This window comes from Cydia strobilella, chromosome 26 (genome assembly GCF_947568885.1).
Source record: "Cydia strobilella chromosome 26, ilCydStro3.1, whole genome shotgun sequence".
Taxonomy (NCBI): domain Eukaryota; kingdom Metazoa; phylum Arthropoda; class Insecta; order Lepidoptera; family Tortricidae; genus Cydia; species Cydia strobilella.
The window spans coordinates 7,213,247-7,228,790 of record NC_086066.1 but is presented as its reverse complement, the minus strand read 5'-3'; the positions used below and the strand labels follow the sequence as shown (position 1 = coordinate 7,228,790).

At 39.7% G+C, this 15,544-nt stretch overlaps 1 protein-coding gene across 1 annotated transcript; it reads left to right on the top strand.

Annotated features, from left to right (window-relative positions):
- The first annotated feature begins 791 nt into the window (after window positions 1-791).
- Window positions 792-13,873, top strand: LOC134752996 (zinc finger protein 26-like). The gene is made up of 13 exons (XM_063688756.1): window positions 792-999; window positions 1,395-1,502; window positions 2,624-3,034; window positions 4,700-4,846; window positions 5,722-5,924; window positions 5,982-6,048; window positions 6,091-6,194; window positions 6,880-6,993; window positions 9,058-9,204; window positions 9,802-9,855; window positions 11,035-11,146; window positions 13,290-13,394; window positions 13,710-13,873. Exons 1-13 carry the CDS (start codon window positions 886-888, stop codon window positions 13,836-13,838), a joined length of 1,815 nt encoding a protein of 604 aa, XP_063544826.1. The 5' UTR covers window positions 792-885; the 3' UTR covers window positions 13,839-13,873.
- Window positions 13,874-15,544: the final 1,671 nt, after the last annotated feature.

Here is a 15,544-nt window from a genome sequence, read left to right as displayed (position 1 = left end):
CAAGTGAAACTTTTTTCGGATTGTAGGTATTTAACTAAAAAAATTCGGAAATTAATTCGAATTACGGTATTAAAATCGCGGTTTTAATGTTAACTTAATAAATGGGGGCGATAGAATAAAAGTTTCACTTTAAAAATCGTACGACAAACGAATTCATCTGAAGTCAACATAATAATAGTGGAAAGTGGACCTTGTTACTATTGTACATTGGCTCAAACTGGTTCGGAGAATTCGGACCCGTTCGGAACGGTCTTAAGTACCCGTGTAAACGGAGATACGTGTCTGAGATACGTTTCTTGGGAACGTTCCTTCGAAACGTTTTCGAATCCCGGCGGTTTCGTGTAAACCGGGTTCTTAGTACCGCCCGGCTTAAGAACACGGGTATTCGTTTCGGCGTGTAACACGGATACCGGGAGCCCTAGTTCTTATTAGCTAAGTATGAACAAAACACGATGTAAACTTAACATAGGTCCTTCGGAATAATTGTTATTGTTTATTAAGCACTCATAATTAATAGCTTACGGTCTTGACTTAAACATGTGACAGAAATGAATTCTACGTAATTTACTAGTATTTTCACTCATTTTAATAAAATATCAGCAAACAAAACCAACTCAAAAACAATAGTATCTTCTGATTTTTCTATATTTTGATATTTTCGCCATCTGTCAGACTGTCAATGTCAAAAACCATCAAGTCCACAGATAAACTTTCGCCTACTAAATCATTACAACGGTTTAAACAATGCCTCAAACGCAAACGTGTTCTGCGCTGCCATTTGGCTGCCATCTTGGATTCACATTTGACAGCTATTTGGTTATCAGAGAGCCAACAGTGTAGATTCGACTTCATCAAATATTATTGTAATTATTTAAATAGTTAACAATGGCATCAAAAAAGTGTTGTCATGGGTGTCTTTCTGTTGGAAGACGATTATATATAATTGAGGAGCACGCAAAACTATACAATCGACTGCTGTTGAAGAAATCAAACCATACAGTAAGTTATCATCCACTGCTATTTAAAAAACCAGAACAAGTGCGAGTCGGACTCGCCCACCGAGGGTTCCGTACTTTTTAGTATTTGTTGTTATAGTGGCAACAGAAATACATCATCTGTGGAAATTTCAACTGTCTAGCTATCACGGTTGATGAGATACAGCCTGGTGACAGACAGACGGACAGAGGAGTCTTAGTAATAGGGTCCCGTATTTACCCTTTGGGTACGGAACCCTAAATTACGTAAAAAAATCAATACTCGACCCCAAAAAATATTCCTGTAAGATTTATATTAGTTTATTCGTACTCTACACACACTGTTGTCGTGCCTGTACAAAATAATTTTAGACTGGGATCCGAGATATGTATTTCATAAGTCATTATCTACCTTTTCAGAGCAAGAAGTTAATGATGTGTTGGGAATGCCACCAGATCTTGAAAAACATCCAGACATTCCGTATGAAGATAACACAAGCCCAGAAACTTTTAAGCAATAAATTTTTGGTGAGTGTAACATTACATAATACAAGTTTGCCAAAAACTGTCATTTTGATTTATTCTTCTTTGTGTAGGTAAACCCTTCATTCAGTTCTTGGGTACCAACTATGGATGCTCATTCAATCATCTTCCTCGCGTTGTCCCGGAATTTTGCCACGGCTCATGGTAGCCTGGGGTCCGCTTGGCAACTAATCCCAGGAATTGACGTGGGCACTAGTTTTGACGAAAGCGACTGCCATCTGACCTCCCAATCCAGAGGGAAAACTAGGCCTTATTGGGATTAGTCCGGTTTCCTCACGATGTTTTCCTTCACCGGAAAGCGACTGGTAAATATTAAATGATTTTTCGTACATAAGTTTCGAGAAACTCATTGGATTGCAAGTCGCACGCCCTTACCGCTAGGCAACCAGCGCTTTTATGGATGCTCAGTCCACTTCTACATTATTTTTAATAAAATATAACTTGATTTATGATATTGCTACGGTATAGTTTTTTGTCGGACCAAAATAAAATGACTTACTATGTAACTTTAAATGCTTATTAAACATCTTAATAACGGGTAACTCACGTATTTTAAGTCGAAAACGCTCGACTCTATAGAAGTCTATTTTAAGTCGGTTATTAATATGTTTAATATGTCTGTGTCTAACGGAAGTTTTGTTATTAAAACTTTAAATGCTCTTAAATAGTAATAAATGGCAGCAAGATTTTAAAATTGTTGTATTTTAGAGAATCCATTTGTACCTATGTGATACTTAGTTTCATATTATTTCTAGGCCCATTCCATGTTACCTAAGCATTAAAAGTTCCCCAAATGTTAGTGTTTTTGTAACTTAAGATCTCTTATCTGGAGTGAGGGTAAAACACACAGATAACACTAGACAAGCAGCCAAATAACACTAGACCCTACTCATAGTGTTGTGTTCCTGCCAGTGAGTAAGGTTGCCAGAGCTCACAACGAGGGTGCGGAGTGTTAGGGTCCGCAACGCGCATGTAGCTCCTCTGGAGTTGCAAGGGTACATAGGCTACGGCGACTGCTTAACATCAGGCGGGCCGTATGCTTGTTTGCCACCGACATAGTATAAAGAAAGGGATACTTAAACGATATTTTTTCTTCACGTTCACAGCCACAGCACTCCCTGTCAAACCTAACTGCATCTAAGAAAATTGATGATTATCACGTAATAATATATGAAGATGAAAAAAATAATATAACTCCAGCAACCGAAATAGAAGTGCCTGTTGTAAAACAGGAGCGTAGTGAATTATATAATCAAATTGAAATAAAAAAAAATGATATTTATGATATAAAATTGGATGCAATCAAAGAGGAACTTAAAAATGAAAGTGATGGGTTTGAAGATGATGATAATGAAGAGATAACAGAATTAGAAGAAGTATCAGTTCCTATTGATTTGCTGGAAAAGAATCCAAAGATAAAGGTGGAACATCCAAGGAAGAAACGGGGTGAACTGAAGCAGAAATATAGAACTATTATTTTGGACGATATTCCGGATAAGAGGAAGTATTATGATGTAGTAAGTAGAGGAAAATGGGTAATTTTTTTAATGTTGTACACACTTTTCTCAGATTTGGGAATTTTTATATTACTTCTACTCAGAAAGTGTTCTAATAGGAGAAAAACAGTGTACAACTTCAAAATATACCGATCGCATTCTGAATATGTCATAAGATTTGTATCTAGCCCTAGCATGGGCTTCGGTCTTTTTGGGCTGTTACTGCACACCAGTGTTGGCCGAACGTTAATTGCAATTAACCATTAACCAGTACAAATTGAACCGTAAACCGTTACTGCTGCACACTATGTTTTTTAAACGCTGGTCGGGAAAATCTTTTTTGTGTTATTTTGCATGAAATAGTAAATTAATAGTATCTTAACTTATCTTATAATTTTGGGGGCCCTTGCGGATACACTTCGACCCATAGGGATCTTTTGTGCAGTTACCCCCTAGGAAAGATCCGTCCGCTACTCAAGAGCTTTCCCCACCATCTCCATATGCCGGATGATGGACCTTATGGGTAGCGTTTTGAATTCCTTTGGTTCCAGATAGCCTGTTCCAAAGTCCTTCATTCTTTGTCTGGCGAGGGCGTGACATTCACACATAAGGTGTTCTATTGTCTCTTCCTCTTCGCCACACATACGACAATCGGTGTTGTCAGCCTGCCCCATCTTGGCCAGGATTCCCTTGACCCCGTAATGGCCACTAAACACCCCCGTTATTATTTGAAGTTGCCGTTTGCTAAGTTTCCAAAGCTTTTTGCTCCAACCAGAGTCTACCCCTTTGAGTGCTTTAGACCCGTCAGACTGTCCCATTCTTAGAATTAATAGTAGATTTGTATTGTTTTTATTAAATATATAAAAAAAGGCCTAAATATGTTTTGTCAATGTAGTTTGATTGCCTGCTGATATTAAAAGAAGACTGATGATGATATTCTTATATAATGAGGGCTATCGTTTTTGTGCTCACCAGTTGGCGCCACTGTAGATGTAGGTCCACAAAAACAGATCTCAAAATTCTTCTATGCTTATTTTTATAAAGTCAATACGTTCTAATATACACAAAAGTATTTTAACGTCTACATGTGCCATTTTTTCAACATGTTTAATTTTGCATATATTTGAGTTTGCACTTTTTTTAAACCACTAACATTTACTGAGCATCTATTGTTACCATGATTAATCAAAGATGGACAAAGATTTACCACAATTATGAAAATTCCCGATAAAAAAGCTTGAAACCCCCAAAACTTCTATGCATTTGACGTTTTGAAAGACCTCCATCTACACTAGCGCCCCTAGCGGCGAAATTAAACGCGGTCCTCATTGTAATATTTTTGGTTCCCTATCGTGTTGCAGAAAGTTTTTTGACATATTTTTGTATTGCATAATGTTACTTGGTAGAAATATCGTTTGGCAGAATACTTTTGGCATACTGCTTTTCGCATAACATTACTTTGCAGAATTTCTCTTCGCATAATATTATTTGGCAGAAAACCCTAACCTAACCCACTTAGAAAATTCTGCCAAATGAATATTATGCGAAATGACTATTATGGCAAATATATATTTATGCGAAAGTATCATTCGACTAACAGTTTTATGTGATACGTGTTATGCGAAATGTATTTCTAACAAATAATATTCTGCCAGATGAGGGTAACCCAATATTTTTATATTTCAGGTCAAGATAGACCATGAGACCGTGTTGCACTGGCTCGAGAAGCGAAAGAAACACACAAGTACCAAAAACTTTCAGTGTCAACTGTGTTACGCCGGATTCGCACAGCAGAAATTCTACAACCGCCATCTTACCCTGTTACACGCTCAGGTAACGATAAAACACTTGTAAGAGCGTTTTCACATTGTCCGATCCGACATCGGATCGGACAATGTGACCCGGGCGCCGTCTTTAGCGGTCACGCACACTACAACAAGCATTATGCCTACACATACACACACAAACAAATATAATCGGTCCGACACCTGACGGAGCCCTCCGTCATGGCCTTCACGGACATGGCTGAATAGGGAACATCAAACATTTATTTAGCAAATAGGCCACAGGGGCACTTTTACATGTCAATTTTTACAAACAATAAAATTAACCTAAAATTGCAAAAAAAAAAAACAATTACATAAATATAAATGTCAAATTACACAAAAAAAGCTAATAAAAAAATATGCAAACAACAGAAGTATTAACATTGTTTAGAGATGTAAAAGTCTCTAGGTATCAGAGATAAAATGTATATAATAATAAAAAAGATCATCAAATTATCCAGAGATGTAAAGGGTCTCCAAGACTTGAATTGTTATATAATTAATAAAAAGACAAGATATTAAATCAGACAAACAGACAAGAACCGAATGAAGTGCCTCACGTTAATGCCACTCAAAAGTAAAGTTACATAGGTAAAATGAAGCCCGTGTAAACTTAAACAGACCGGTCTCCACAAACAGCACCCGTTCACGAGTATGACGCGTATCTCAGCCATCGTCTCCCTCAACCTTCATTCGGGAAAGAAAATATTACGCGAAACTCTGCGTAGGGGGCGCCAGGGCGCCACTACCACAATCTGAGGGTCTATCGTGAAACATGAAAATTTCTTTATCTAACATCTCTGTCACCCTTGCATATGCTGTACCTGCTGTGTGATATGCAATAAATGATTTCATTTTCAATTTCAATAAATCTATTTTCAGAAAAACAAGTTTGAATGTGACATATGCGCTTGCCGCTTTAAGGATCGCCGCTTGATGAAGCGTCACATAAACGAGCACTTCCAGCAGTATTCGTGCAAGATGTGCGGTCTACAGTTTCGCGCAAGGAGCCAGTTGTACGTGCACTTTGCGCACGGCCCGCACGGCAGGCAGATGGAGTGCAAGAAGTGCGGGGCGAGGTTCGAGTGAGTATAGTGTGCATGTAACTACTGCAAGATGTGCAGCCAACAGTTTCCCGCAAGGAGTCAGTTGTACGTGCACTTCGCGCACGGCCCGCACGGCAGGCAGATGGAGTGCAAGAAGTGCGGGGCGAGGTTCGAGTGAGTATAGTGTGCATGTAACTACTGCAAGATGTGCAGCCAACAGTTTCCCGCAAGGAGTCAGTTGTACGTGCACTTCGCGCACGGCCCGCACGGCAGGCAGATGGAGTGCAAGAAGTGCGGGGCGAGGTTCGAGTGAGTGTCGTGTGCATGTAACTACTGCAAGATGTGCAGCCAACAGTTTCCCGCAAGGAACCAGCTGCACGTGCACTTCGCGCACGGCCCGCACGGCAGGCAGATGGAGTGCAAGTGCGGGGCGAGGTTCGAGTGAGTATCTATAAAAACGTTTATTTCAGACCATATGGCCCATAAAATTGTAACATATAATAATAAATCTTATACACTAGTTTTTGAATAAGATGGGTGGGACCTTTGTTAGGTTAGGTTAGATAAACCAATATAAATTGAAAATAGATGTCATTTGACGACCGGTCTGGCCTAGTGGGTAGTGGCCTGTGAAGCCGATGGTCCTGGGTTCAAATCCCGGTTGTGTGATGAACACAAATATTTGTTCCTGAATTATGGGTGTTTTCTATGTATATAAGTATGTATTTATCTATATAAGTATGTATTTATCTGTATATCGTCGCCTAGCACCCATAGTTACAAGCTTGGCTTAGTTTGGGGCTAGGTTGATCTGTGTAAGATGTCCCGTAATATTTATTTATTTTATTTTATATACCTACTGAAAAAAGTGACAAAACATCTCCAGTGGCGGAGACCGGATACGAACCGGCGTCTCCAGCTTAAGCTAACGACCTGCACACCTCTAGGTGTTTAGGAGGATCTCTAGATTTTTTTAATTATTACTTTTTTATAGTTGCAACAAACCCCGCGATTTCTTCTCGCACTACCGCGACATGCACGGCCACCCGCAGTGCGACCACTGCGGTATGCACTGCACCACCAAGAGCAGGCTCTCACACCACATACTGTAAGTCCTACAATAAATTAATTTCTTAAAGTCATTATTATTCACAACGACGGGACTTAATCGCGTAAAATAAGTTTTAAATTTACCTCCGACGTTCAAGTTAATATACAAGACCAAGTGCGGGTAGTTCGAAAAACTCGCGCGGCTAGAAGATGTTGATGTCAACTTTAGCCAGTCTTCTTTGAGACCACGGGGACAACGCCGTCCTCGAAACGTCGGAGGTAAATTTAAAACTTATTTTACGCGATGAAGTCCCGTCGTTGTGAATAATAATTAGTATTATCTTGAAAGTTTAAATCAGTGTTCTTAAAGTCACCCGTAATTTGACTCCTCGATGCATGTTTTTTTTTTAATTTTTGTAATCATAATTTATAATTTATTTCGTTAGAACACCGGAAAAAATAAAAATACTTTTGTAAACCTTCACATTATTTTATTAGCGGCTGAAACGCTCATAATTGTTGGCGCGAATTCGACAAAGCGTGATTACGTCACACGTTGGACGGTCCAACTGACGTTTGCTACTAATGACATGAACTAATCTGTCGAACGCGTGACGTCACGTGACGTTTCGCGCGTTTCGCTCACCAGCTTTTCGCGGGCAAATTTTTGTACTTTTTATTTATTATTTTAAGCAATTAAATGATAATTTATAAACGGAAATGCATTTGTAACATGATATAACGGTAACAAACATCCGAATAAAAAATATTTCTTTCAAATATAAACTTCATGCATGAGGCTAATTTGCTTAAACTCAAAAAGCAAGTCACTTTTAAAAATTACACTAATAAAAAATTTCAATATTTAAAAATTCAGAATTCAATCATTCATTCTGTAGGCTTCAAGGGCTCTTTCACACTAGTTATTATTTATCTCAAAAGGCCTTTCAGCTTGTTTACCTGCCTTAAGGTCCCTCCACACTCATGCGCGAATTGCGGCGCGAAGCCGCGAACGCGAGTGTGGAGGGCCCTTTATATTACTCACATAGTTTAAGATACCAGTACAAATTCCTGCACCTATCAGTTAGTCGATCAAAATTATTAAAATGAAATGAAATGAAATTATTTATTTGTAAAAAATGGAAGATACATAAATGATCTTATTCTATAGACAGTGTCTCTAAAATCAAATACCACCTCCCATCCATCTTCCCTCTCATCTCGTCATCATCATTATCATTCGCTTGCCCTTATTCTATTTACTTCGGGTCGGCGAAACATGTCTTCTTCTTACACACACACCCACACACACACACAGACAAACTTTTTCTTTCTTTAAATTACTTAATTTCTTTAATTATTACTTCTCTCTTATTAATGTTACCTAGTTTTTAGGGTTCCGTACCCAAAGGGTAAAAACGGGACCCTATTACTAAGACTCCTCTGTACGTCTGTCTGCCACCAGGCTGTATCTCATGAACCCGCGATAGCTAGACAGTTGACATTTTCACAGATGACGTATTTCTGTTGCCGCTATGACAACAAATACTAAAAAGTACGGAGCCCTCGGTGCGCGAGTCCGACTCGCACTTGGCCGGTTTTTTTACTAAACCTTTTCCTGTATATTATTGATATTACGAATCCGGCTACCACGTGACAGGCATAGCCTAGTGTGGGACCACAGGATATTGACTAATGTTAATAAGGTTTTTTTCTTTTAAATAAATATTCTTATTAATATTGTCTTCTGGTTTTGCACAGTAATCTTTCACTCGCCCGGCGAAGTATGCGTTCACTGCCGATAATGTCCTTCTTCGGAGCTATCTTCACGCATGTAGGAATAAGATCTTCATCTCGACACCTCTTCAAGAAATACAGAGCGCAACGAGCGCGCGCGAGCTTATTCCCAAGGTCTTCATGTCGCCGGATTTTGGTTGCAACTTCCAGTCCGTACTGGTGTACATAATATGGTGTGTCACCCGTTGACCACGAACGCTGTAAAGGGTTCGAAACGTCGGGATGTATTATAAATTCAATATACGCGATATAATCCGTTTTCATAGTTTTATTTCAAATATTCTTATTCTTATTCATACTTCTCTTATCTCATCGTATATTCCAGAATCCGTCACACGGATTTCCGCTGCAAGCCCTGCGACATTGCCTTCAGCTCGTTTCACGCGCTGACCATCCACAACAGACGCAAACACATCGTCGACACCAGCGAGCGGAACTACTGCGTGGAGTGCGACCTGCAGTTCACGAACAGGTGCATACAGTACGGTACAGTAGGTTCACACGCACGACGTACGCAGCCCTGCGACATGGGCCTCAGCTCAGCACCTGCAGTTCATGAGATACTTTAACCTGGCAAATATATAAAAAAAAAGATGTACCTAAAGCTGCATTTTTGATATGTTATTGGACTCTTGGAGAAATGTCAAACTATATTTTGCAAGCGAAAAAAAAATTCGGCTATATAGCCGGTCAAACAACTTTGTCAGTAGAAAAAATCATATTTTCTATTTGACGATAACTCATCGCGCCTATATTTTGTAATTTGCCGCTTTTTTCTACTGACGAAAATGACTTTACAGACTATATTTCAGTTTTTGCTGAATTACTAAAAACTAAGGGTTTCTTGTCATTAGATGCTGTGTAATGTTGATTATAGTGAATGATTATGAGATCTGATCATTGTCTCTGATTTATTTCTAAATTCTAAAAATATATTTGTCAATGATCGTTATAGTGTCGCTATCTGAACAAAATATATTTCGGAAGAACGCAACAGTGTATTAATACCTACATTTTAGCCTATGTATTAGTGTAATTGATAATTTTATATACCTACATATTGTTACAGTTTGCTGTACAACGAACACGTGAAACGGAGCTCGAAACATCGCACTAAACCCAGGTAAGCACCGCACTGAACCCAGGTGAGCACCGCACTAAACCCAGGTAAGCACCGCACTAAACCCAGGTAAGCACCGCACTAAACCCAGGTAAGCACCGCACTAAACCCAGGTAAGCACCGCACTAAACCCAGGTAAGCACCGCACTAAACCCAGGTAAGCACCGCACTAAACCCAGGCCAGGTAAGCACCGCACTGAACCCAGGTAAGGCTGACCGCAGACGCACGTTTTCCTGATTAGAATTCCGAATTGGGAATACATATTCGGAAACCTGAACTAGTATAGTATTATATAATCTGTGCCTGAACCTAAAACTGGGGATATGGTTGCAGATTTGTATCGACGTGTAGTATGGGCTGGTGGCCTTGTGGTTAGGGCGTGCGACTTGCAATCCGGAGGTCACGGGTTCAAACCCCGGCTCGTACCAATGAGTTTTTCGGAATTTATGTGCGAAATATTATTTGACATATTACATTTGATAGATTATAAATAAATGATATTTTACCAGTCGCTTTTCGGTAAAGGAAAACATCGCGAGGAAACCGGACTAATCTAATCCCAATTAGGCCTAGTTTACTACCCTCTGGGTTGGAAGATCAGATGGCTGTCGTATTCGTAAATACCTACGCCAATTCTTGGGATTAGTTGCCAAGCAGACCCCAGGCTCCCATGAGCCGTGGCAGATGCCGGGACAACGCGAGGAAGATGATTATGACGTGTAGTATGAGCCTTTTCTGATTTTCCTAGTATTTAATGTAGTTATAATTTTATTTTATTTATTTATTGATGTAAAAAATATATACAGCATTACAGCGAACTAACACACTGTGAAATTTAAAACAGACAGTATCATACAGACTAGGTACATTATATGGTCTTAAGTAGAGGACAAACAGTAGGTACAAATGCAAAAATGAAAAACTAATACAAAACAGAAGATTCACGTTTATCCATCCTCTCACAGAACTTCATGCACTCTTTACACAGATCCATCCAACTACTTGCAAATACATCACATTCCGGTGCTGATGTGAGGAGCGCGTTAATATATTGAAGAGCGCGGACTAGTGGTGATTTGATTTGCCGTGGGACTGATGCGTGTTTTAGGCACAGCTAATAAGTGACGACTTCGCGGTCGGAAATTAAATTGGGCCTTAGCCATAGAATAATATGTTTCCAGAGTGCCGTGCCCCTCGTGCGACAAGACGTACAGCAAGCGTTGCTACATGACCAACCACTATAACCTGGAACACCTCAAGGAGAGCAAGTTCGTCTGTCCGGTCTGCGACAGGGTAAGTGTTATAACGGTAAACCGGCAGGACTGAGTCAAACACACGTAGGGACTGTGTGACAGCTAATTCTTGACTAATCGAACGCAGGCGCAGCCGCGCGTTATATCTGAAGTACGTTTACTACAGTAACAAATAAATAAACTAGTGGCTTTGTGAGCTGTATACCTCCAGACTGGGACAATTTTTCTCAAAATACCTATTGTATAAGAAAAGTACGATACATAGTTCTATGCTTTACAGTACCTATATATAAGAAGTGCCGATAAGTGCATCACCTCACCACCTGCACTCACACATACACACACACACATTTTATGCAGATAAAATTGTATTAGCTTAAGTTTTCTTTCTGCTTTTGTTAAACTACAACTTGTTGCTACGGAGGAGCGGGGCTTCCTGATACAGGTATAATATACTTAATAGGAAGTCCCAACCTACTACCTTGTAATTGAAATTGAAAATATTTATTTCAGGCACAGAACAGAACCCACATAGTGTTAGTACAAAAAATATAATATGCTACCTATATCTATGTTAGTCTGTACACTATGTAGTAAAACAGTAATATAACATTTTATTAATGTAATAAAATATTTTCATTTTCAATCTGATTAAATTGTCCGATCAAATCAGGTGATGCGGACGCAGACGCCAATTTGGCCACTCACCAATTTGCGCTCTAAATTAAAAAAAAAAACCCCCAAACGCTAACATCACAAATTGGTATTCTTGCGTCCGCACCCGGTCATAATCGGCGGTCGAATTCGGCGAGCCAAATTGGGGTTTGCTTCCGCACGGCCTGATTTGGTTGGACAATTTAATCAGATTGTCCCCGACTGGACAAGCCTTGACCTATCAATAGAGTGATTCTTGAGGAACGTTTAGGTGTATTGCTAAAGTTTTGTGTAACCCATACAAAGCAGGGATGTTGCGAACATTCGCATCCGCATCCGCAACCGCGGAGCTTCCGCATTATTTTCAACATCCGCATCTGCATGAAATCGATGCGGAGCTTAATGCGGATGCGGATGTGGAACAGGTAGGTACAGGATCGTCTTAGCGGCGGCGTAAGTGCTAGGTAATTTCGTCATTAGCCAATAGGAATCTCATTTCGTTTTTGTGATTCGTCGATCGAGCACTTTAGCCTATGACGGCGGACAGCGACAAGAAGTGAAAAGTTCGTTTTATTTGGACTTTAGTATAGTAATGCGATTGGTGGGGCACCTATATTTCAAATACTGTTTCGTTTTTAGGGTTCCGTACCTCAAAAGGAAAAAACGGAACCCTTATAGGATCACTCGTGCGTCTGTCTGTCACAGCCTATTTTCTCCGAAACTACTGGACCAATTAAGTTGAAATTTGGTATACATATGTATGTTTGTAACCCAAAGACGGACATGTAACTTAAACAAATGAATTTTAAACATGGGGGCCACTTTTGGGGGGTAAATGAGAATATTATGAAAGAGATCATTGTGAGAATCTCAAAAATATTTTTTTTTATAATTTAGGATAAACAATTTAGAAGTTATTCACGAAAATAGGCAAAAAATGACCATTCCCCCCTTTATCTCCGAAACTACTGGGACTAAAATATTTAAAAAATTACACAAAATAGATCTATACCTATAGATTACCGGAAAACTTATTAGAAATTGCAGTCAAGCGTGAGTCGGACTTAATTACTTAGTTTTTGATCCGACCCGTACGGGTTTTTTAAAGACATTTCATTCACGTTTCACATAAAAAATACATTGTTTAAATTCTGTAATGTACGGAACCCTTGGAACGCGAGTCCGATTCGCACTTGGCCGGTTTTTTTTAAATAAAAATTACTAGTGTTGTAGTCACAAAAGTAAGGTAAAGTGGTATAGTGTAGTGTAGTAGCCGTTATATTTGACGTTTTTATGTGCCTAATCTCGACATCCGCATCCGCGGATGTGATCCTTTAAAAATCCGCATCCGCAACACCCTGATACGAAGCCGGGGCGCTAGTAACTTCTAAATACCTTAACCGATTTAGAGGTATGACCATGGTATGATGATGACGTGTCATTTAGAATCCTTACGTCATCCCGACATGGGCTATGTGACGTCATAATTTAGCTTTTCAGTTCACTTTTAAACTGTCGTGTTTTTCCAGAGATTTTTGAACGGGTTCCGGCTGCGGTACCACTTGAAGTATTATCACGAGAAGGCACCCAAACCTAAGAACCACATGTGCAATTACTGCGGAAAGGGCTTCAACGTACGTATGCCAGCCGCTTACACCCTTTCATCGCCAAAGACGTTAACTAAAAAAATAAAACCTTAGGCCTTATGGCCTGACGTTTCGAACGTGACGTTACGTTCGTGGTCACAGGCAGACAGAGGTTGGGTGGTGGTGGTGGTACGCGATTCAGTCCCGTGCTAGTTTTAAAATTATGAGTGAAAATCGTGTTAGTTTAAATCAGTATAGAGCCATTTGACTCTAAAGTCCGTTATATTTGCGATAATTCTTATAATATCCTACCTAACTATGTCAAATACACGTTTTTTCATGTAACTTTTCCTTGAATCGCAGACTCGTCGCATCCTGGACAACCATATCCGCACTCACACGGGCGAGCGGCCGTTCGCGTGTGCGCACTGCACTGCGGCGTTCGCGCAGGCCACCGCGCTCAAAACGCACGTGCGATCCGCGCACAAATAAATAAAATAAAAATGATTTATTTCACTTTAAAAATCCATATCTTGTTTGTATTACTTAAACTAGGGAACCTATAAACTAAGTATTATCTAATTGCAAAATTCCTACTATTTACTATACAATAAGTAAGTACACATTAAAACAGATACCTAGCGTCTGTTTTTTTATTCCGTAGACTAAAATTACGTTTCATGTGTAAGACATGACATTTCTTAGTACCACATGAAATGTCATTTTAGTCTACGGAATAAAAAAACCTAACATACTTAATTATTTTGTACTGTGTATCACAATATTAACCCAATGCTTTAATATAGAAATACGCAATCCCTTAATTTTTTTTTTTCCACACTTACAACTATTTTTACAAGTAAACCTAAGACAATAGTGTAACTATTAATAACAAATATCTAGAGTATGTCATCACGTCTATAACATAATATATACAATGCTGATTTTGTGAATTCATTCAGAGAACATGAGAATATGTCAATATTTTCCGCCGTTATGTTGAGGGTCCGCACAGCGCGCGTCAACGGCGCCAGACCGAGCAAGTTAATGCGCCCGCGCGGCTCGGCCAGTAGTCGCGGCCGAAGCCGGCGCCACACATACCTGCCATATATACAAATAAACGCACACTCAGAGCGAGAGCATCATAGGGGGCCTAGAAAACGAACGCTATTGTCTCTGTCTCTCTTCAATATTAGTGCCATAGAGACAGCGTTTTGTTGCGTTTCTCTGCAAAAGATTTGCTAGGCCCACAGATTACAAACATTCTACTGACTACAAATGCAATAGGAAAAATATGTTACGGGATCATCTGATGACTCACACTGACGAAAAGCCATTTAAATGTAGCTACTGTGATTACCAGAGCCGTTTCAAATCGTGCTTAGAGAGGCACCTAATCCATACTAATATTATAAATGCGAAAGTGTGTCTGTCTGTCACCTCTTCACGCTTAAACGTGGGAAATCTATAAAAAGCAGATTGGAAAAAATTAGGTTACCCAAATTACTAACTCCACACAAAGTCGCGGGCAAAAGCTAGTAATTCATAATAGTACAATGGCTTTCAACTGTAGGCACTGTGACCATAAGGCCCGTCATAGAAGAGCCTTACGAATTCACGAGATGATACACACTAGTGACAAACCTTATAAGTGTAACTACTGTGATTACAAATGCAATAAGAAAGCAATGTTACGGATTCATATGATGATATACAGGTAACATGATATTTAACCTTTTCGACGCCGTGTCAAACACAAAAGCTGTCACTCGGACGCCACGTCACCGAAGTGTCAAAACTGAAATTGAACTTTATGCACATGCACGGTCTATGTTGCTCTGTGGTCTGTGACGGATTAATCCGTCTTTGGCGTTGGACCTGTGGTGCTGATATATTAGTCATTGGCGTCCAAAAGGTTAAATGTAACGACTGTGAGTACACGCGCAGGCAGAAAACAACCTTATTGACTCACCTGATGATTTACACTGGAGAGAAACCTTTCAAGTGTAGGTTCTGTGACTTCAGGAGCCGTCGTAAAAATAGCTTACAAACTCACGAGATGGTGAGATGGTACACACTGGTGACAAACCATTTAAATGTAATCACTGTGATTACAAGTGCAGAAAGAAATGTGATTTACGAAGACACGAGATGAAACACACCGGGGAAAAGCCCTTTGACTGTATCCCGCTGCACTT

Excerpts from the sequence above, each read along its gene's own strand:
- LOC134752996 (XM_063688756.1), top strand. The coding sequence starts at position 886 with ATGGCATCAAAAAAGTGTTGTCATGGGTGTCTTTCTGTTGGAAGACGA. Across the intron at positions 4,847-5,721 it reads TTACCCTGTTACACGCTCAG|AAAAACAAGTTTGAATGTGA; the intron begins GTAACGATAAAA and ends ATCTATTTTCAG. Across the intron at positions 13,395-13,709 it reads ACTGCGGAAAGGGCTTCAAC|ACTCGTCGCATCCTGGACAA; the intron begins GTACGTATGCCA and ends CTTGAATCGCAG.